Source organism: Doryrhamphus excisus, chromosome 11 (genome assembly GCF_030265055.1).
Source record: "Doryrhamphus excisus isolate RoL2022-K1 chromosome 11, RoL_Dexc_1.0, whole genome shotgun sequence".
NCBI lineage: Eukaryota > Metazoa > Chordata > Actinopteri > Syngnathiformes > Syngnathidae > Doryrhamphus > Doryrhamphus excisus.
Window position 1 is genome coordinate 14,471,152 of NC_080476.1, and position 24,361 is coordinate 14,495,512.

A 24,361-nucleotide genomic window follows, 5' to 3' on the forward strand; every position below is an offset into this window, starting at 1 on the left:
CCTGCTTTCATAAAATAAAATAAAATAAAATAACATTAAAATTAAATTAAATTAAATTAAATTAAATTAAATTAAATTAAATTAAATTAAATTAAATTAAATTAAATTAAATTAAATTAAATTAAATTAAATTAAATTAAATTGAAATAAAACTAAATAAAATTAAATAAAATTAAATAAAATTAAATAAAATTAAATAAAATTAAATAAAATCAAATCATGACTGGTTCAAGACTCTTCATCCTTGTATTTAGCAAACATCAACTGCTTGTATTGTTTCTTGAATTGGCTCATCGTTGTGCATTGTTTGATTTCCTTACTCAATCCATCCCATAGTTTGATTCCACATACTGAAATGCTATGCCTAGCATAACGTAGTCCTAGCATAGAAGTGTTTCAAATGTATTTCTTCCCTGAGATCATATTTCTCCTCTCTTGTAGAGAAGTATTGGATGACATTTTTTAGCTAATTGGTTATTTTTAGGCTTATGCATTATTATTTTAGCTGTTTGAAGATGAACTATATCAGCAAGTTGAAGTATTTGTGATTTTAGAAATAAGGAGTTAGTATGTCCTCTGTAGGCGGCATTCTGAATTATCCTTACTGGCCTTTTTTGCAGTACATTTATCGAGTGAAGATTGCTTTTATAGTTATTAGCCCATATTTCCACACAATCGATAAGACAAGGCATTCAGAAGACTAATTCAAAGACCATTACCTGACCTCAAAGCCTCTACTCCCATTCAGTGTGGAAGTGGTAAATTATTTGACATGTTATGGGTTCATGTTTTTGTTGTGTACACACAGTGTTGTGTATCAATTATATGTTCTCTGTAGGCGGCATTATGAATTATCCTTACTGACCTTTTTTTGCAGTACATTTATCGAGTGAAGATTGCTTTTATAGTTATTAGCCCATATTTCCACACAATAAGTAAGATATGGTAGAACCAGAGAGCAATAAAAGAGTGTGGAGTGATTTCTGATTGAGAACAAATTTTTGCTTTGTTCAATATTGAAATATTTCTGGCCACCTTATGTTTATATATTTGTAATATGAGGTTTCCAGCTCATATTTTCATCTATTGTGATCCCCGGAAATGTATTTTGGTTCACTCTTTCAATGTCCACACCGTCTATTTGTATTTGCTGGTGCGTGTCCTTTCTGCTGTTAGCAAACAGCATGATTTTAGTTTTATTTAGGTTCAAGGACAATTTATTATCATCAAAGCATCTTTTTAGTGTGACCGTCTGTCCTCCCTCCAGAACAAAAAGCAGTGGTATCATCCGCAAATAATACCAGCTTTAAGTCTTAGCTTGGAGGTGGGATAGCCCAATTGGTTGCGCACAAAGATACGGCACAACAAGCATCCCAAAACCCAAGACCACTTCTGCCTCTGCAGTGTCAGTATAAAAAAAAAAGACGGCTCAATTCCTGCGTGGTTGCTTGACCTTTATCGTTTTGGAATACCCGCACCAACATCGCCATGGCAACACCTCTAAGTGCTGCCGGCTTGGGCGAGGATTTGTCTTTGTGTTACCTCATCGGCATCAAACATCTTAGAATTTCTGCCGTTGCGTTTCTTTTACGAGCGTACGGGAGAAGAAACGGCGGATTAGACAAACAGAGTAGACGATGTTTGCTTTGCCGGCTTTAAAGGGGGGGGACCTCGCCGAGAGTGGAGATGAGAGTTCCGATAGGCCGCTACGCAAACAAAGAGCTACTTGCTCTCTGTAATCCGTTACAGATTAGCACGGTTCATTACACGGCTCGCTAGGCTTGGATATAGTTTGAAAACACAATTTGCACCTTTATTTAAATCAGGGGACTCAAACTCAATTTACCTGGGGGCCACTGGAGCTAGGGTCTGGGTGAGACTGGGCCGCATCAGGTTTTCCCCAAAAAAAAAACAACAAAAAAACGCATTTATTAAAAACAGAAAAATGAATAAACTTTGCTTTGGTTCCGATTAATAAAAATTAATTAATAAAAATAAAATAAAATAAATAAAAGCTCTGATAAAACATTCCACTGTTCTCAAATATCTTAATTTTTATTTTTCTACACAAAATAAAATGAAAAATAAATAAACAAATCAAGAATAAAGAAAATCAATCAATAAGTAATGAATAAATAAATATAATAATAATAATAATAATAATAAAACGGCAAATAATAAAAACTTAAGAAACCACATATAGTTGGTGGGTAGACAAATTATTATTTTTTCTAATTAAAATGAGCAAAGCATTATTAGAGCCCTGTAGACATGACAAAACACGACTATAGTCACATTTATACTCTTTTTATTTACAACATATTGCGCAACTGCAGGGTCTTGAGACACATGCTAACTCGCAAACTAGAGAGCTAGCCTAAAACGGTAGCCTTCAAGTTATTTCCTTTCAACTTAAATAGCCAAAAACTTACCACTTCCACACGGATAGGGAGGATAACTATTAACAGTTATTTAACCTTTAACATGAACATGAATCAAACGTAATAATTTTTTCTGGGTACATGATACTATACAGCATCCATATCAAACTTGCGCGGGGGCCTCAAACTAGTGTCCTGCGGACCACATTTGGCCCGCGGGACGCGTGTTTGAGACCCCCGACCTAAACCAAGCCAAATTTCACTACTTTTTGTCCCTGAAGCATTTTGCTGAGAACATTTGAATCGAGAAATCAACATTTGCTTATTTTAGGACTAATAACCGTCACATAAACGCGTGCCGTTCGTCCATCGTGAGTCTGCCGTTTGTCACTAAATGAAGAACGGTGTCCTGTAAACTCATGAAGATGTTCCTCTCCTGTTCGCAGGCGTGGCGCAGGATATCCAGAAGCATTACGAAGTGTCTGACAGCGGAGTGGCCTTGCTACAAACAGGTACGTCTTCTTTAATCCCAGTCGTCTTGCACATGCAGTGAAATCATTGGCACCTCCATAAAATGCTAATGATATAAAAATGCAGGTGCGGAATATGCTGACAAAAAGCTCGTTTTATGACGTGTCAGTGCAATGCTTCGGCTGTAGGGAACGATGTGTTTTTTGCTTGATGAGCATGTGCGCCGTTCTCCCTATTAAGCGGTTGGCGTGTCATCAAAATTGCCTGCTATTAATGAAGGTCTTACGTTAAAGTAAATAGTTGGGGTGTTCTGGGAGTCGGTGTTGCATTACTCCTGCAGCAGCGGTCGGGCAAGAAAGGAAAACAAATCCGAAAATCGGGATTGAAGGCAGGCTTGCAGTTATAATGTGTGTGGACCTCGGCTTAGGGCAGGGTTTCCTCCAATCTGGGTTCTAATGAATCCACCTTTTTTAGGGAGATACCTTGCAAAGACCTCTTATTGGAGGACAGGAGCCAGTCTTGTCTCAGTGTGGCCTCAGAGTCATTTCAACGTCCACGGGTCCTGCACACAAAGCTCCATTGAGGCCAAGCGGGCTAGCTTGAGTTTGGGAAAGAATACAGCTCAGTGTTTTCCTGCTATGCTTGATGTTCCTGGACAAACTTGGGGTGACCTCAATGGTGTCTTCGAGTAAAAATACCATCCAGGGGAAGAAAAAAAAAACAAAAAAACGGGCAAAAAATGTTAACAACACAGCTGGACACTCACTGTATGCTAACCGAGGTTCCACTACATTAGCATCAGTGTCGACGAGTTTTATTTAAACTTGGCCTTTTGCTGTTTTTTACCTGTTTTACCTGTTTTGCTGTATTTTTTTTGTTTGTTTTTTACATTTTCCATATATTTCACCTCTCAAATAATCTTTGTAATTTTTTCTGCAATATCATAACTTTATTTCTATAATTTTTTGACTTGATTCACATAATATTATAACTAAATTATCATATTATAACATTAAATTATTATTGGATTATTCTTGAAAAAAAATCCACTTTTTTGTCTTCGTATTTTGACTTTATTCTTGTAAAATTACTGCTTTATTATTAATATTGCAGCTTTATTCTTGGAAATTTTATTTTTAGCTTATAGTCCGGAATTTACGGTAATCATTTTTGTTTTTTCCCAGTCGAAAACCTATTTCATCACTCCAGGAATCTAATTTTTTCACCCAATTATTATTGGATTATTCTTGAAAAATTTCCACTTTTTTTTGTCTTTATATTTTGACTTTATTCTTGTAAAATTACTGCTTTATTATTAATATTGCAGCTTTATTCTTGGAAATTTTGTTTTTTAAAATTATGACTTTGGGAAAAGTTTGGGAAAAGAGTAGCGGCTTATAGTCCGGAATTTACGGTAATCATTTTGTTTTTTCCCCGTCGAAAACCCATTTCATCACTCCGGAATCTAATTTTTTCACCCAATTATTATTGGATTATTCTTGAAAAATTTCCAATTTCCAATTTTTGTCTTTATATTTTGACTTTATTCTTGTAAAATTACTGCTTTATTATTAATATTGCAGCTTTATTCTTGGAAATTTTGTTTTTAAAATGATGACTTTATTTACACAATTTTTTGTAAATTTTTCTTCTAATATTATAACTTTTTTGGCTTTATTCACATAATATTATAACTATATTATCATATTATAACATTAAATTATTATTAGATTATTCTTGAAAAATGTCCACTTTTTGTCTTTATATTTTGACTTTATTCTTGTAAAATTACTGCTTTATTATTAATATTGTAGCTTTATTCTTGGAAATTTTGTTTTTAAAATTATGACTTTATTTACACAATATTTTGACTTTATTTCTCATATTACATTTCCAAAAAATTAAATCTTTATTCATTCATTCATTTGTTGTTTTTCCACAGTGTCACTTAAAAAAAATCTTGAATATTTAAACTTTGTTGGGAAAAACATCTCCCCGGTATCAATGTTTATTTCATTGTGGTGCTTTTATAGTCCGGAATTTATGGTAATCATTTTGTTTTTTCCCAGTCGAAAACTCATTTCATCACTCCGGAATGTAATTTTTTCACCCAATTCCATTGTAGCATCTGTAGCACATGTCGCAACAGAAGATTCCCATGGAATGTCAACAAGAAACACTTTGACTCATACGGACGTTAATTGGAGTTATTCACACACGCCCGACGTTCCCGACGTGCCCTCCTGCATCTCCACGTTGAGCCGCCAGTGCTAAAAGTAGCAAACCTACGTACGCTGTTGTTTGGCCTGTCTGGACCCGTTGTGGCTCAGACTCCGCTTGGCCCCTGATCCCCAGACGACCTTTCCTCACAACACACTGAGGAATGCTACATGTCCCGGATTTGTGATGTGTGGGGAGCGGGTGGGCGCAGTCCGGGAGCCTAGGTGCGAAGGTTAGGCCAAGTTACGTGGTGATGTGATGTAATGCAATGAGTGCGGTTGGATGTATTTACAGTATACGCGTCCACACTCTGCTTCGGGTCACCACTCCCATCTCCACCTAAGTTCCCCCCCCCGAGGAGAACAATCCCAGTCTCTGTGAGCACCTGCGGGCCAGACCTGCTCTGCCTTCGCTCCCTCTTCGCCGCCTTTGTCGTGTTAGCCCCCCCCTCCACCTGGGAACACAAACTACCGGGGGAGGTGTTTGACAGGCAGCGGGCGTTGTCTCGCTTTGCTCACACCTTTAAAAAAAAAAAGACTGAACCCTGAACGGGACCGTGACCCAGCTTGGGTTCCCGATGAAACTGTATGTACATTCTACAGTACTTAGACTATAGACTCTTCTGATCATGTGACAGCTTAGAGTGGAAGCCGTCAATGTCAACACCCCCAGGCGGGCTGGGGAGGGGTTGTCAACAAAACCAAAATCTAAACTAGAGACCGCCGGAAGATTGATCCATAATCACAGATGTCCCCTTATCTTGGGAGTCGTAGTCATCAATACACTTTACTGCTCGTGACTCCATGGATGCATTCAATGAGGCAGATTGAGTGGGAAAATATTGTTTTTTGGTTTATTTTATTTTTATTAAAAAAAAAAATTTACCTTTTGAATGCATTCAATGAGGCAAATTGAGTGGGAAAATATTGTTTTTTGGTTTTATTTTTTTCATTTTTTTTACCTTTTGGATGCATTCAATGAGGCAGATTGAGTGGGAAAATATTGTTTTTTTGGTTTCATTTTATTTTATTTATTTTTTTTAACCTTTTGGATGCATTCAATGAGGCAGATTGAGTGGGAAAATATTGTTTTTTGTTTTTATTTTATTTTTATTTATTTTTTTTACCTTTTGGATGCATTCAATGAAGCAGATTTAGTGGGAAAATATTGTTTTTTGGTTTTATTTTATTTTTAATTTTTTTTACCTTTTGGATGCATTCAATGAGGCAGATTGAGTGGGGAAATATTGTTTTTGGTTTTATTTTATTCTTATTTTAAATTTTTTTGACCTTTTGGATGCATTCAATGATGCAGATTGAGTGGAAAATATTGTTTTTTTGTTTTATTTTATTTTTATTTTTAATTTTTTTGACCTTTTGGATGCATTCAATGATGCAGATTGAGTGGGAAAATAAAATATTGTTTTTTGTTTTATTTTATTGATTTATTTATTTATTTTTACCTTTTGGATGCATTCAATAGAGGTAGATTGAGTGGGAAATATTGTTTTTTGTTTTTATTTTTAATTTAATTTTTATTTATTTTTTTTACCTTTATTTACCTGTATTTAGCTTTATTTACCCAGGCAAGCGATTTAAGAACAAATTCTTATTTACAAATACAGCCTGAACAAAAAGCAAAAGCACTTTGACAGGAGACGGGAATGCTGCAAATAAGTACAACGTTATATAAAATTACAAATATCAATACAGTAAATATACTAATAATATAAGTATATTTATAACGGTCTTGTTAGTTGAAGGCTTTGAATGGGGACACATTTTTCGTCAACGCTCACTGAAAATCTCAAGCAAAGTCTTGAGTCTAGTCCCGAGTCAAGTCATTGGCACTCGACTCGAGTCCAAACCTCTGGTGGTAGTTGTTAGTATAAGAATACTACAATGCATACCGACTTAAACAGAGTCATTCTTCATAAAAACGAACCTGGAATGTTGACGTTGACGTACCGCGGTGTAGCGGGACTTGATGACTAAATGGGTTGCTAGCATAAAATTCACCATGGAATACACGTAGAATGTAAACATTGGGGCTTGCAGCTAAGCAGTAGTAGCAGTAGTAGTAGTATAGTAGTAGTAGTAGTAGTAGTAGTAGTAGTAGTGGAGGCGTTGCAGCCCCATCAAAAGGAAGCTTAGACAACACTTAATGACAAGAGGTATGCATGCATGGGCGTCATTACCACCCGAGGGCGTGCGGGCCCCAGAGAGGACGTTTGAGCCTGAAGCTCTCTGGCCCGTCCGTCACGGAGATGCTCTCACCTGAGCCCCGCAGACTCGGGGGCTCTCTGGCTGGAAATGGCAGCCCTTCACTAATGGCCCTCGGGGCTGTCTGAGGTGAGTGACGCTCTCACACAGCTGTGAAGCGGACCCGTCCCCGAGGGGGCGCAGAGGGCAGGGAAGGTTAATGGAAGCGGGGTTTTCACCTGGATGGTATTACCTTTGGTTCAAGAAATTGGAGTTGTCGATGTCACACCGGGTTTTTGCACAAAGTGCTTTGAGGCAAATGAGAAATAAAGTCCTAATAGGATTAATTATCCCCAAGTGGGACGGAGTGGAAGCCATGTTGGATGTACGCAGGCTTTTAATGAGGAGCCGCCGGCATACTGTCTGTGCGCCATTCCGTGTTGGACTGCCCACCTTGTGTGTAACGTGACACTCAGACACGCACGCTCTCACACGGCAACTGACATGACGGCGCTCGGCTCTTAACATGGTGTCAGTCTGTCATTGGGCTGCTATGTGAGCTCCAGGAATGAGGCCACAGGTGCCGTGGGAGACTTGCACCGCCGACGCTGACAAAACATCTCCCCGGTATCGACGTTTATTTTTTTATTGTGGTGCTTTTATTTGCTCCACAATGGCGTCATGACTTGATGGAATGGTGTTTGTTTACCTAATTTATAAAAGCACCTTGGTTACCGTCGTGTGTGTTATTTTGGGTCATTTTTTGTATTTCTCACTTTCTTCGGTCAAAATGCTGCCGCTTGCGACTTTATTTGGCTCGGCTGCGGGTTATTTTGAAGCCATGAAGAAGAAATGAAAAGTACAGACTTGTGGCGTAACAATGTTAGTTAGCAAAGAACTACATAGTCAACCCCTGATGACATCATAGATGGGTGACGGGCAAAAAAATGGACACTCACTGTACGCTAACCGAGGTTCCACTACATTAGCATCAGTATCGACGAGTTTTAATAAAAATTGGCCTTTTGCTGTTTTTTACCCATTTTGCTGTTTTTTTTACATTTTCCATATATTTCAACTATCAAATAATCTTTGTAATTTTTTTCTAATATTATAACTTTATTTCTATAATTTTTTGACTTGATTCACATAATATTATACCTATATTATCATATTATAACATTAAATTATTATAAGATTATTCTTGAAAAAAAAATCCACTTTTTTGTCTTCGTATTTTGACTTTATTCTCGTAAAATTACTGCTTTATTATTAATATTGCAGCTTTATTCTTGGAAATTTTGTTCTTGAAATTATGACTTTATTGACACAATATTTTGACTTTATTTCTCATATTATATTTCCCAAAAAATTACATCTTTATTCATGAATTCATTTGTTGTTTTTCACAGTGTCACTTTAAAAAAATCTTGAATATTTAAACTTTCTGCTCCTAAAATTTGATGATTTTTCGTTATAATATTGTGACGTTGCTATTGTGAAATTGTGGGCTTTTTTCTTTTAATATTTTGACTTTATACTTTCCATTTTGCTTTTGTTTTTTTTCCCCTTGTTAGATTATATTTTTAGAATGTGCCACAAATGGCCCCCAGGTCTCACTTTGGACACCCCTGTTCCATAATATTGACTCTACAACAGACATTACCTACAGACCTGGCTATGAGTTCTTTCTTGCCTTTTCTTCCCATGTTCTCTATCAAAGTTCAAACTTTCTTTGTAAGTCATAAAAAAAGCACACAGAAAATACGCAGTGCGCTTGAACACATCATCAGCGCATGACGCACTTTGCTTATTAAACAGAAGAAGATGTTTTTTCATTATTCTGTGATTCTAGGAACAAACTAGTTATATATTTAAGATGATAAATAGATTCCTTGTCTGGAATCTGTCTATAGTGTCCTAACTCTGAAAGAACCACTAGCCATTTTCCGACAGGTGGACACCTGTTTGATGATTTTAGTGGAAAGGCGTGGCGTAGGGACACCGCCGTTCGTCGATGAACTACGTTCCGTCCAATGGAAGCCTCTCCGGTTTCCTTCTCCGCGGTGAGAAGTCAATCAGTGCTTGATCAGCTGTTTGGACCCCTCACAGCTGCTCCTATTTTGTCTCCTTCCCTAGTCGCTATCCCCTCGGTACCTCGCTCTCTCGTTCTATCAGCAGTTTGGCAGCTGTCCTCGCCTCGTTGTCGCTCCCGCTGGCACCTTACAAGAGTTTGAGAGACTCGGGGTTGAAGGCAAAATGGAGCGGAGAAGAAAGATGCACCTGTGGCCAGCGGCTTTTAATCTCATGTATTATTTATTTATTCCCAAAGCCAAATCATTGCAAGGGTCCTTCTCCTGCCCGAGACCAGAATAGAAAGATGACCCTGTGATTCGCCGACATCACCGCGCGTCTATGCGTGTCTCTATATCAGGAATATTTTTATAGGACGTGTCTCGTAGGAGGGCAGCTGTGGTCGGGCGATTGGAACGCTGCTCCCGTTCACTTCCTGTCAAAAAGCAGCTTGAAACAGAACGCTATTGAAGGAATCACCTCAACACATGTGAGTTCGGTGTGTAATTATGTCAAATATCCATGTTATCATAATAAAGTCAGAATATTACAAGAAATTGATAAATACAGCAGAAAAAATTAAAGATTTTGAGAATCAGGCATTGCCTGAGACAGCTATGAAAAGGGGGGACTTAATATATGTGACCTTTGGCCCTGGGCGTGGGGAGGGGCGGGGTCAGGAGTGAGAAGGGCTGGACATGCTAATCTGGTTGTGCTCAACTGCTCTGTTTTGCTGCCACATTATAAATAAAAGCTTGCCTGAAAATTTTTCCCGAATTTTTTTGGCATGGAATTTTTTTCCTCTTGGAAATTTACATTATTCTTGGAAATGTCATTTTTTTTAAATTTTTTCTTGTATATTTACAAATTTACAGTTTTTCTCGCGCAAATGTACGACTTTGTGACTTTATTCTTGCAAATTTACAAGTTTATTCTGTAAATTAATACTTTTTTGCTTGTAAATGTACGTCGTTTTTCTCTCGTAGATTTACGACTTTTATTCTTGTAACGTTTTTTTTTCCCTCATAAATTTTCCAACTTTATTCTTGTAATATTACAACTTTTTTGCTTGCAAATGTTTGCAAAGCTTACCTAAAGTTTTTTTTTCTTGATTTTTTGGCATGGAATTTTTTTCCTCTTGGAAATTTACATTATTCTTGGAAATGTACATTTTTATTTTTCTCAGAAATGTATTCTTGTATATCACTTTTTTACTTACGTTTATTTACGTTTTTTTCTTGCGCAAATTTACTACTTTTTTCCGCGTAAATTTGTGACTTTATTCTTGCAAATTTATTAGTATAAATTTATTATATTATTATATTTTATTAAATTTATTATAGTTTATTCTGTAAATTACTACTTTTTTGCTTGTAAATGTAAGATGTTTTTCTCTCGTAGATTTACAATTTTTATTCTTGTAACGTTTTTTTTTTCCTCATAAATTTTCCAACTTTATTCTTGTAATATTACAATATTACAACTTTTTTGCTTGCAAATGCCGTTTTTCTTTTGTAAATGTACAAGTATATTCTTGTAAATGTACACCCTTTTTCTTTATTTATGACTATATTTACGTAAAAAAAAAATCATTGGTGTCCAAAATGAGGCCCATGGGCCATTTGGGGTCCGCGGTGGCTTGTTTAATGGCCCACCACTAGCCACTAGGGATGTCTGATATTGACTTTTTTTTGCAGAAAACCGATATGCCGATATCATCCAATTCTCAATTACCGATAACGATATCATTCAATACTGATGTGGTTTTTGTCCTATGGTTTTTCTCAGAAATGTACAACTTTATTCTTGTATATCACTTTTTTACTTGTAAATTTACTTTTTTTTTTGTGTGCAAATTTACGACTTTTTTTCTCATGAATTTGTGACTTTATTCTTACCAATTTACAAGTTTATTCTGTAAATTACTACTTTTTGTTTGTAAATGTACAACATTTTTCTCTCGTAGATTTACAATTTTATTCTTCTAATTTTTTTCCCTTTATTATTGTATTATTACAACCTTTTTGTTTGCCGTTTTTCTATATTCTCGTAAACGTACAACCTTTTTCTCATGAATTTATGACTATATTCGCGTAAATGTACACCTTTTTTCATAAATGTATTCCTTTACGCTTAACATGTCATCCTATTTTTTTTTTTTTAGTCAGTTGGTGGTCACTTGAGTTAGTTTTTTGTGAACCAGTTTTTGGTCATGGGAAGAGGTCCAAGCTTTTACTGAGTGACATTTCATTGAAATTGTAGCATTTCAGTATGAGAGCATCATTTGTGGCTTTTTTTGTTTGGCTTCTCTTGACAAAAGGAACAGGATTGATCGCCCGGCGCCATTGGAAGCTCAATTAGGCGCACACAACCACACCCACACAAAAACACACACAACCACTGCAGTCAATCACGTGGACTTTTGTAGCGCGCACGAAGCCAGCCAAGGTCAAAGATAGCGCCGCTACACATGAAGAGTGTGTGTCCCCTTTAAGATGAGCGTGTCAGCTCTATTTTTCATATCCTATTAGCGTTACAACAAATTCAAACAAGCGGGGTCGGCTGTCGTCGTCATTATGCCGGCTGCTTCAGTACTAAGCGTACTAAGCAAAAAAAAAAATATCACCGCTGTGCCGGGCTGGATTTTTATGCTCAGCTGTGCTAGCAGTCACAGCGAGCAACTCTGAGAAAAAAAAATCAATTTTTATTATTCCAGCAGCCTTGAAAAGCTGTGTATCTTATTGGTAGCATATGTGTTTGCTTATAGCCTGTGCTGCTAAAAAAAAAAAAACCAAAAAAACATACAGTAGACCAGGGGTCTCAAACTCAATTTACTTGGCGGCCACTGGAGCTACGGTCTGGGTGAGGCTGGGCCACATCAGGTTTTGCAAAAAAAAAAAAAACGCATTTATTAAAAACAGAAAAATGAATAAACTTTGCTTTGGTTCCAATTTTCTACAAGAAAAGCTCTGATAAAACATTCCACTGTTATTAAATATCTTACTTTTTATTTTTCTACACAAAATAACATCAAGAATAAAGAAAATCAACCAATCAGTAATAAATAAATATAATAATAATAATAATAAAACGGCAAATAATTAAAAATTAAGAAACCACATAAAGTTGGTGGGTAGACAAATTATTTTTTTCATATTAAAATGAACAAAGCATTATTAGAGCCCTGTAGACATGACAAAACACGACTATAGTCACATTTATACTCTTTTTATTTACAACATATTGCGCAACTGCAGGGTCTTGAGACACATGCTAACTCGCAAACTAGAGAGCTAGCCACCTAAACGGTAGCCTCCAAGTTATTTCCTTTAAACTTAAATCGCCAAAAACTTACCACTTCCACACGGATAGGGAGGATAACTATTAACAGTTATTTAACCTTTAACATGAACATGAATCAAACGTAATAATTTTTTCTGGGTACATGATACCATACAGCATCCATATCAAACTTGCGCGGGTCGCACTAACATTAAACTCTCATATCAAGGCGGGGGGCCTCAAACTAGTGCCCTGCGGGCCACATTTGGCCCACGGGCCGCGTGTTTGAGACCCCTGATTTAAATAAATGCAAAGACACGGTTAAATGTTGGCCGTTTTTCACTCGGCAAATGCAACGACGGCCATAAAATATGAAGGGTGCAGCGATTACAATTTTCCGGGTGGTCGTCGATCACCAATCCTGAGAAAGACGGATCTGGATCTGGATTTGGTCGATACCAATTTATTTTTGTTTTAATGAGGAGTTTCTGAAAACAATGGTATCCATGGAAAGGAATATTCCAATCTCTTGTCTACATGCGCCGCTATAATCCAACAGAATAGTCAATGGGGCATGCCCAGTAAAACGTAAACATCAACCCCTGCAATAGATGATGTTGCCGACCCCCTTCCCTTTTTCCTAATTCCCCCCAGCTGCAGCCCTCACACGGCAGGTAGTGGAGATCAACTGCAGCTGTGACAAGCACCGGCTACCGGCTCGGAGAGGCGGTAAAGATGGGATACAATAAAAACGGGCTTAAGCGGGAGTTGTGTAGGAATTATTTGTTCACATGCAGACGAGAGAGCTGCAAAAAACTTCCCAGACTTCATCAAAAGGCAGCCGACAGATCGGTAACCCAACACCGGTCAGGAGTAGAACGGAGGGGAGGGGAGGGTTGCGGGGGTAAAACTTGTGGTAATCAGAAATGGCTGGAATGTGGGAATATATAGGGCGCCACACGAAGGGGGAATCCCGAAGGCAGAATCCTGATACGCGTGAATATCCAAATACGAGTGTCATAGCCTCCGCAGGCCGTCCCATTAATCATGAGAGACTCCCAGCTGTACACTTGATAGATCACACACACATTCGGTAATATGAAATATTATAAATATAAATAAAACATGCTCATGAACAGTATACCAAAAATCACACCATGGTTGTGGAAAGACCAGAATTCCATTTATTTTCCCTCTTTTCCCAGAAAAGTTACGAATGCTAATGTTGTTGGTATACGGTTTTGTGTGGCACAGAAGCCAAAACAAACATTTACACACCATTCAATGTCCGCCTCACAACCGCAGGAGCAGAACATGTCATATTTGGATTTGACAGTCTGTCAAATTACAGCAACGGCCGCTGGTTTGAATCCCAATTCCTTCAGCCAGTAATGTCAAACATCCATGTTATCATAATAAAGTCAGAATATTACAAGAAATAGAAAAATACAGCAGAAAGATTTTGAGAATCAGGCATTGCTTGAGACAGCTATGAAAAGGGGGGACTTAATATATGGGACCTTTGACCCCGGGCGTGTGGAGGGGCGGGGTCAGTAATGAGAAGGGCTGGACATGCTAATCTGGTTGTGCTCAACTGCTCTGTTTTGCTGCTACATTATAAATAAAAGCTTGCCTGAATTTTTTTTTCCTGATTTTTTTGGCATGGAATTTTTTTCCTTTTTTGGAAATTTACATTATTCTTGGAAATGTAATTTTTTTTTCTTGTATATTTACAAATTTACGGTTTTTCTCGCGCAAATGTACGACTTTGTGACTTTATTCTTGCAAATTTATAAGTTTATTCTGTAAATTACTACTTTTTTGCTTGTAAATGTACGACGTTTTTCTGTCGTAGATTTACAACTTTATTCTTGTAATGTTTTTTTTTTTCCTCATAAATTTTCCAAATTTATTCTTGTAATATTACTACTTTTTTGCTTGCAAATGCCATTTTTCTTTCGTAAATGTACAAGTATAGTCTCGTAAATATACACCCTTTTTCTTTATTTTCTTTATTTATGACTATATTTACGCAAAAAAACAATCATTGGTGTCCAAAATGAGGCCCGATGATAGTCAAAATATTATATCTGACAATGTAGTTGAACTTTTTGTTCATATTGATGAGCACGTCTACACTTGTGTTATCCTTCTGCTAAATTATAAATATGATAATGGCTCCCGCTTCCGTGGCGTTTCAGTATGCGGCCCTCTCCTGGCGCTAATAGCATAATTGCTAATTATTTGCACACTTCAACGTAATAAGCGGCATCATAGCTACTATGTCCTGTGCAGGGCGAGTTCCTGACATTCTTAAAGCGGCGGCGTGTCAGCAACATCCAGGCTGGAGATTCTTGTATGTTTAGCGCATCACATTGTCTGAGCGCTGACAGGGTGGCAATAAACACGCACAAATTTACAGCTTTACGTTGGAGTTACCGTGGTTGCTTAGCAACGTGGCTGAAAATAGCTAAAGCGGTCTCACTTGTTTGAGTGAATATGCACCGGAAACATTCACCTTAGTTTTCATTCATTCATTCATTTTTTACCGCTTTTTCCTCACGAGGGTCGCGGGGGTTGCTGGAGCCTATCCCAGCTGTCTTGTACACCCTGGACTGGTGGCCAGCCAATCACAGGGCACATATAGACAAACAACCATTCACACTCACATTCATACCTATGGACAATTTGGAGTCGCCGATTAACCTAGCATGCATGTTGTTGGAATAATTTTATTTTATTTTAGTTTTATTGTGTGCAACGCCCCCCCCCCAAGTGGACAATCATTCATTCATTCATTTTCTACCGCTTATCCTCACGAGGGTCGAGAGGGATGCTGGAGCCTATCCCAGCTGTTTTCAAGGCAAGAGGCGGGGTACACCCTGGACTGGTGGCCAGCCAATCACAGGGCCCATATAGACAAACAACCATTCACACTCACATTCATACCTATGGACAATTTGGAGTCGCTAATTAAGCTAGCATGTTTTTGGAATGTGGGAGGAAACCGGAGTACCCGGAGAAAAATCACGCATGCACCGGGAGAACATGCAAACTCCACACAGAGATGGCCGAGGGTGGAATCGAACCCTGGTCCTCCTAGCTGTGAGGTCTGTGTGCAAACCACGTGTCCACCGTGTAGCAATTTTATTTAATTTTATTTAATTTTTATTATTTTGATTTGTATTATTTTATTATTATTTTTTAAATTTTATATTAAAGTGAAGATGGGTCAATATTAGAGTGATGGTAGCCGTTTATACAAACATTTATCATTCATATTTTACGCTTCATTCCGACGGCAAGCTGCTAAGCAAGTGGGGAGGGAGGGGTTTTTATGCGGGGAATAGCCGTGTGATAAACCCTGTCACAGAAACCGTGTCTGCAAACGGGACTGATTGACAGCGTCTAGCCTGCAGACACGTACAGACCCGCTTATTGTTGCGTCTCTTTGCTCCTCAGACCGTCTCCTTTTCTGGTGTAAATGGTCAAATTCCTCCAGCTTTGTCTGTCCTGACTGTCAGGTTTCACGGCTGAAAGACTTACGATGGGAAATACGCCTCCCTTCTCCGAGGAGCTCCGAGCATCGGCGCTAAGACGATATATACGGCATTGCGTCACCACCACCACTTCCTTTGTTAGCAGTTATTCGGACAGTAAAACATGAAATTGTCAATCACCTCGACTCCCCTCGAGACTCGGCAGATGCTTTCAGCATTTCCAAACACTTTGGTGCTTGTGACTAAAAAAGCTTTGTTGCCTTCAAGGTCTGTTTGCGAATGGCATCATCTTACCGTTCCCTTTTTAGAGCAAGTATAAACCATCCCATTCAAACAGTCAAACGCTACCATTCTACTCGCATTCAAACAAAACATCTGTCCCACAGTCGAGTCTCCCAGGTGCCGGCCGGCTTCCGGCGAGTCCTGGGCTTCACGGGCAAATGTGTTTGCACAGGCCGAGTGAGTAAACAGCACACGGCTAAACGCTCTCGTATAAATAGAATTGTGTCCGCATTTCCTCTTGATGCTCCCTATTCACTGTACCTTGCATTCATGGGGTGAGTCATCTCAAGAGGTTTTGTGGAGCTGCTGGCCAACAATCAAAGCAAGACCTTAATGCCTGCCTTTATGTCATCAAAGTATTGGGGATACTAGCAATTGTAGTAATTCTCAGTTGGATGGACTGGAAAAATACTTGTGTGTTATCTTTTGGTGACATATTAACTCACCTGTTTTGAAAGTAGCGTTGCACATAGGACTTAGAATCCCATGTTATTATTTTTTATTTAATTCAATTTAAAAATTACATTTTTTCTGAGATGACAAAGGACTTAGAATCCGATGTTATTATTTTTAATTTAATTTAATTTAAGCGAGACCTTAATGTCTGCCTTTATGTCTTCAAAGTATTGGGGATACTAGCAATTGTAGTAATTCTCAGTTGGATGGACTGGAAAAATACTTTGACTGTGTTATCTTTTGATGACATATTAACTCACCTGTTCTGAAAGTAGCGTTGTACAAAGGACTTAGAATCCCATGTTATTTTTAATTTAATTTAATTTAAAAAAAAATTTTTTTCTGAGATGATAAAGGACTTAGAATCCCATGTTATTATTTTTAATTTAATTTAATTTAAGCAAGACCTTAATGTCTGCCTTTATGTCTTCAAAGTATTGGGGATACTAGCAATTGTAGTAATTCTCAGTTGGATGGACTGGAAAAATACTTTGACTGTGTTATCTTTTGGTGACATATTAACTCACCTGTTTTGAAAGTAGAGCTGCACAAAGGACTTAGAATCCCATGTTTTTAATTTAATTTAATTTAATTTTTAAAAAATAAATAATTTCTGAGATGATAAACGACTTAGAATCCCATGTTATTATTTTTAATTTAATTTAATTTAATTTAATTTAATTTAATTTAATTTAATTTAATTTAATTTAATTTAATTTAATTTAATTTAATTTGACCTTTTTTAACTAATTTTACCAGTATGGCGTGTACTTTTCTGACAGTAAATAACATGTCAGTACTTAGTAGGGCCGATAATTCAAACCTGCAACAAAAGGCGATCAAATCTGGTGATTGTTTGTCTCACCCAGCATAACGGTAACATTACTGACACCTAGTGGTCAGTATAGAATGCTACATCAGTGTCTTTCAATGCATTTTACTTCATTTAATCATTTTTATGTTTGGAAAATGCTTGCATGCAAAAATGAAAATAATACGTACGCGTTCAACCACAAAACATCAGGAATTATTAACTTATTTGTGTATTTATAGTTGATGTTTTTTTTACACTAGAGGTAAAAAGAGGTGATGATGAAACTGCATAATAAAAGAGAGCATGTTTGGTTTTTTGAAGATAGAAAAACAGCCTTTTATAAGCAGTCCAATGGAAATATACCCAGCACAGCAACCAGGAAGTGAAAAGGCATGTATTTTTTTGTGTTGTTCATGTTGTGGCTTTGAAACATATATAGCTAAATTTGTGTCAAAATGAAAGTTTACTTGAAATTTTCTCCCAAAGATTGTGCTGGCATTGGGGTTTTTTTTGCCCCATGGTGGGTTATTTATGTGTGTGAGGCTACGTACAATGTCTGCACCCGACCAATGGGACTGTACATATGAATAATTCAAAGTGTGAGGATGGTTTGACTTTCTATTTGTTTCTCACAAGTTAGAATTCATCACAATGATTCCTGTCGTTGTCGTGTCCATCACGTCGTCCGACTAAGTCATCGGTCGGCCGTGGAATGTTCTCACACGGCTATAATTGACGTATTTCGCTCGCTGAGTGTCAATGGGAAATATGCATGTCATTTGGAAAGAACAGGTTTGGCACTCCCTTGAGTCACCACGGCATGTCAGTCACCTGAGTCCGGGCGACTTTTAGAACCAGACTAGAAGCAGACGGAGACTTAAACGTGACGTGTGATTGCTTAACCTAACTGTTCCGTTTCGCATCCGGAGTTAAATGCTAATTTTAAATAAATAGGTGAAAAACAAATAAAGCATTTTAATCCCCAAATTAGATGTTCAAATCCTGGCCTCCCCTCGGGCCCGCAGCGTAAACATCCATGGGACTGTTTGGGTTCTCCTGCTATATTAGCATGACTACATTTACTATTTTTAAAGATCGCTGAGCTTTGGGGATTTCTCTGTGAAAGCTTTCAGCGTGGATTTGTCCTGTTTGTCCGACTAAACAGGAAGAAGGTGGATACTTTGGAATGTGGCTTTTGCGGACGGGCTGCAATTTCTGCATGATTCATACTGAAGGGATGTTTACTGTATGGTGTGGTATGATGGAGTGTACCTTTCCACTTCCAAATGATGGCCTGCTTGATGGCTCTATGGATTTATGTACTGGATTTATATTTATATATATATTATATTATAATATATATAATAATAACAATATAATATATAATATATATATTATATAAAAATATAATAATATATATTATATTATATATACATAATCTGTATATTATATTATATCTGTATATTTCATGTTTCAAAAAATCATACAGGATCCATCAAAGTAAGCACGGTGGTGCGAAATCATGATAGATCTTGAGTGCTTGAACGCAACATAACAGGGACGTCCTGGAAGAGCATGAGGTACCCTTAAAACCAGCAAATTTTATGGAGGGAACTATCACCCAGCAAGGTTACCCGGCATGCCTTGCGGGTTGTAGATATGGATATAGTTTTGCATATGTTTAATAGCATTAGCATGTTAGCATGATTTTCACCATTCCGACCATTTTCAATGAGATTAGAGTGAAAAAAAGGTCTTCTCCCATCCCATGTGGAAGTGGTAAATTTTTGGCGACTGAAGTTTAGAAGAAATTTTAGCAAACTGTTTAGCTCGGCCGGACACGCGCACCCGGTACAAGGCAGACCTAGGACACGCTAGAGGGATTTCACAGCTGGCCTGGGAACGCCTTGGTGTCCTCCCAGTGGAGCAGGAGGAGGTGGCCGGGGACCGGGAAGTCTGGGCTTCCCTAATGAGACTGATGCCCCCATGACCCAGACCCGGATAATGGAGGAGCCCACTGGATTTGGGTTCCAGTTGCGATCATGGCCCAGTGCTGTATGCATTATTAGGAAAGTGGAAACTGGAACCCGCCAAAGTTAGTCCGGTTTATGTTGTGGACCAAGTCATGAAGACCCGGTCCTGCGGTCTATTCATGTACAAATCTTTTTAAAATTCAGCCGTTTTAAGTCGACTGAATAATTGCAAACACGGTGTCCAGGGACTCGACTTTGCTTGGGCGATAACGAGGCGTCAGGAATGGCTTATCTGATCAACAAATTAGGATGTCAGAAGAAATAAAGACAAACGTGGAGACGGTGATGTGGGACTTTGCTAATGACCTCAAATGGAGCCATTAATGACAAGCTGCTAAAGAGTGAGTAATGGTCTCCGGCCTTTCCTTTTAAAAGGCATATGGACCAGCTGGGGGCCCACACTGTGTGTGTGTGTGTGTGTGTGTGTGTGTGCATGTGTGTGTTCTTGCTCGTGTCTTTCTGGCCTTGTGTCACAGCAGTTGTGCAAGAAAAATGCTGGAATTATGATGTGTGACTTAGCAAAGCTCTTCAGAGTGGAACCTGCGTGGAGCCGTCAACAGAGTCATTTAGCGTTACGCAATCAGCGCCAATGATGGAGGCACACCAAATGGGGGAGTAATATACTGTGACTTGTTATTGACCGGCAACCAGAGTACACCCCCGTCCAAAAGTCAGCTGGGATAGGCTCCAGCTCGCCCCCTAACAGGATAATTAAAGTTATATTATTCTTATGTAACTGCTCGGTTTTGAAGTAGTTTGAATCATCCTTTATGAGGTGTATGAAAGTGTTTAATACCCATTCATTTATTCATTTTGTGCTGGGGGGTGCTGGAGCCTATCCCAGCTGTCTCCGGGCAAAAGGCGGGGTACACCGCGGACTGGTGGCCAGCCAATCACAGGGCACATATAGACAAACAACCATTCACACTCACATTCATACCTATGGACAATTTGGAGTCGCTAATTAACCTAGCATGTTTTTTTTTTGGAATGTGGGAGGAAACCGGAGTACCCGGAGAAAAACCACGCATGCACGGGGAGAACATGCAAACTCCACACAGAGATGGCCGAGGGTGGGATTGAACTCGGGTTTCCAAGCTGTGAGGACTGCGTGCTGACCACTCATCCGCCGTGCAGCCTACCATTACCATTAACCAGGAAAAAAACAAAACAAAACATGTCAGCAGTCGTTTTACACGACAGAACAAGGGTGTCCAAAGTGTGGCCCGAGAGCACATTCTAAATATATAATTAATTTTAATAAATTAATTAATTAATTCAGATGTATTTATTGCATAATTTATTTATTTATATTTATTAATTAATTATTAAATAAAGAAAACTAAACCGATTAATTATGCATGTATTTATTGCATAATTTATTTATTTAGATTTATTAATTTATTATTAAATAAAGAAAACTAAACCAAAAAAAACAGCAAAAATGGGGAAAAAATTTTTTTGTACAAGAATAAAGTCAAAAGATTTAGAGAAAAAGTTGGCATTTTCACAAAAATAATATAATTGGCTGTGAGGTCTGCGCCCTAACCACTCAACCACCGTGCAGCCCATTCTCAATTTATTGATTCCTTATTTATAAATGGAATATTTTTGTAGTTTGAGCATAAAAAAACCTGTTTATGACCTTTTGAATACGGCTTTTTATATTATTAGAGCCTTGTAGACATGAAATAACACCCCTATAGTACATCAAATCTGCATCAATATGCGTATTTGTTTACTGGGGTGTACAAGTACAGTAGTTATGTTGCAGTTTAGTGATGATGAAGTTATTAATACTACGTGCTGACTTAAACTGGCCGCTACATTTTTTTATTGAGCCTGCAATTTTATGTTGACAAAAGGGTCAGAAAAGGAGATGTGTTTATTAACGGCGTATAACGTTTGATTCCCGTCTCTTATCCTGTTGAGCCTCTGTGAAAACTGGGATGTGTGTATCTTACATAACGTCCTCATCCCCTCCTCTTTTTGTTTTTTTTTCTTCTCTTTTCACTTTCCTCCTCTACGTCTTTATGCTGCCTGTGTGTCAAAACAGCTGTCAAGAGCAAAACCGCTGCCCTTTCTGCTTCACAAAGATTCCAAAGTCAGATTTGAGAGGATTAAAAAGGCAAAACGCGGCTCTGTGTCCTGACCTTGACCGGCAATATGGACTCAGTCCCGGGGGAATGAGGCCTCCTAACTAGTCAACACAAGTTCAAGCACCTTTTAAAAAATGAGACGTAGTAGCGTATGCAGAAATTAATCATGGCCGCCGTCATCATCCTCATCATTTCTTCCTCCTTTCCACAGTGTTCATCTGCAGCTTCATGGTGGCGGCTCCCATCTTTGGTTACCTGGGCGACCGCTTCAACAGAAAGGCCATCCTGAGCTGCGGCATTTTCTTCTGGTCCACCGTGACGCTGCTGAGCTCCTTCATCGGCGAAGACGTAAGTTACAGCGACACCACGGAACAACGCCGGCACATGTCCACAGTGTGGCGAGCCGATTACCGCCGATACGCTTATTATGCTAAACGATGGAAATGGAATGACACGCTCCAGACATTTTTTTTTTAACGTCTCTTTCTTCCAGCTTCATCCAATTAACTAATGAAAGCTTTTGCTTTGTCTGGGCTTGCAACGCTTTTGGAGATAAGATGGTGGTTTCACTACCCTGACAGTTAGCTTTGATATCTTTAAGAGCCTCTGTGTTCATTACGTTATTTAATTACTCTCAGGGGGCAATTACTGTACATGGGAAGATTTACTAGCACAGCAAAAGCCTTCGTTAGCATTCAAGATGGCACAGGCTTCAAAATTGGATATAGTACCGTATCGCCTTCACAAAGCTACTTTTAAAATGATCACTCCCAATCGTCTACTTTATTAAATATTACGGATGTCCGATAAATATCGGTAAGAATAATTATCGGCTCGATATCAGGATAAAAATGTGATATCGTTCAGTATCGGTGTCAGATTTCATCATGTTGCACATGTAGACTTCCTTTATTGTCATTGCACAATAAGACAGCAGTGAAATTGCCAATGAAATGTCGTTGCCTGGCTCCCGTATAATATTAATGAATAATAATAATAATCCCCAGTTATTATTTTTAATTAAATTTAAAATTTAAAATTTAAAATTTAAAATTTAAAATTTAAAATTTAAAATTTAAAATTTAAAATTTAAAATTTAAAATTTAAAATTTCTGATACCGATATCAGCCGATACTGATACCAATATGCGTAGTAAACCGGTGTTTATCGGTTCCTGATTTATACATGGAAGATTTTCGTAATTAGACCACCGAAAACCTGTTTTACGCATTATGAGAGCTCTCTGGACATGAAATAACACCCCTATAGTCAACTTTAAAGAATATATTACACAATATAGTAGACATAATAATAGTAAATACGACATATAAGACATAATATAGACTCACACATGTTAGTATTGGAGGGTTGTCGAGTGGTTAGCGCACGGACCTCACAGCTAGGAGACCAGGGTTCAATTCCACCCTTGGTCATCTCTGTGTGGAGTTTGCATGTTCTCCCCGTGCATGCGTGGGTTTTCTCCGGGTACTCCAGTTTCCTCCCACATTCCAAAAAAAACATGCTAGGTTAATTAGCCACTCCAAATTGTCCATAGGTATGAATGGGAGTGTGAATGGTTGTTTGTCTATATGTGCCCTGTGATTGGCCGGCCACCAGTCCAGGGTGTACCCCGCCTCTCGCCTGAAGACAGCTGGGATAGGCTCCAGTACGCCTGCGACCCTTGTGAAGATAAGCAGTAAAAAATGAATGAATGAATAATAATTTAAAGTTTTGCATATATTCCAAAAATTTAGCTTCCATAACAAAAAGTCCGAACGATGCCATCCATGACTGACAGGCACACGCAGCATGAACCGCCGAGCCTGTCAAGTTGTCGCAGCGCTCGGCGTGACTGCAGAGCAGCGCCGCCGGCTGGCCCCGTGTCACGTCTCCAGCGAACGGGTCGGCTTCCTGCACAGCCAGGAGCTGCAGAAGCAATGACAGCGCCGAGATGGTCTCTGGGGGGGAGTGTGTGTGTGTGTGTGGGGGGTGCTCCAAGATGGCAGTCAGGCGGATTATAGCTGAGATGGGATGAAGTGCCCCCCCCCCCCACAACCCCCACCCTAAGGACCTGTCCTCAGACACTTTAGGGCTCTTCAAGCACATGTTCTTGTGTGTTCTAACCGCATTGAACTAAAATACACCATGTCGTCAAACATGGTGACTAATTGCCACTTATAAGCCCTTAGAGTGTGGATTTATGATTTTAAAAACACCCTGTAACGTTAACATATTTATATGAATTACCACAAAATTTGGTACACAACTTTTAAATGCATGCCAGGGAAATTTTAGCACGTTTAATTGAAAAACATGGCCGCCATCATGTGGGACTTAGTAAGTAATTACCCATAAGTCATCGACTATGACAATATCTGTATTTCATATATGCTAGGACATTGAGTACAACCCATAGGGGGCGCCACAAATGTAATTTAGAGATTTGAAAAAATTAGGACACCCGATTTTCTGATACTAACTGACTAGCTTGCTAGTTAGCGGCGCTCTCAAATCTCCCCGAGTGGCAATGTGGTGTAAACAATGAATAA

The 24,361-nt window shown here is 38.4% G+C and overlaps 1 protein-coding gene across 2 annotated transcripts in view; it reads left to right on the plus strand.

Annotated features, from left to right (window-relative positions):
- spns2 (SPNS lysolipid transporter 2, sphingosine-1-phosphate) overlaps positions 1-24,361 on the plus strand; it is a 74,297-nt gene that overhangs the window by 21,806 nt on the left and 28,130 nt on the right. For both annotated transcript variants that reach the window (XM_058086303.1, XM_058086304.1), the window contains 2 exons: positions 2,828-2,893; positions 22,024-22,160. In XM_058086303.1, coding sequence (XP_057942286.1) covers positions 2,828-2,893; positions 22,024-22,160 — 203 coding nt within the window. The remainder of the gene's footprint in view (positions 1-2,827; positions 2,894-22,023; positions 22,161-24,361) is intronic.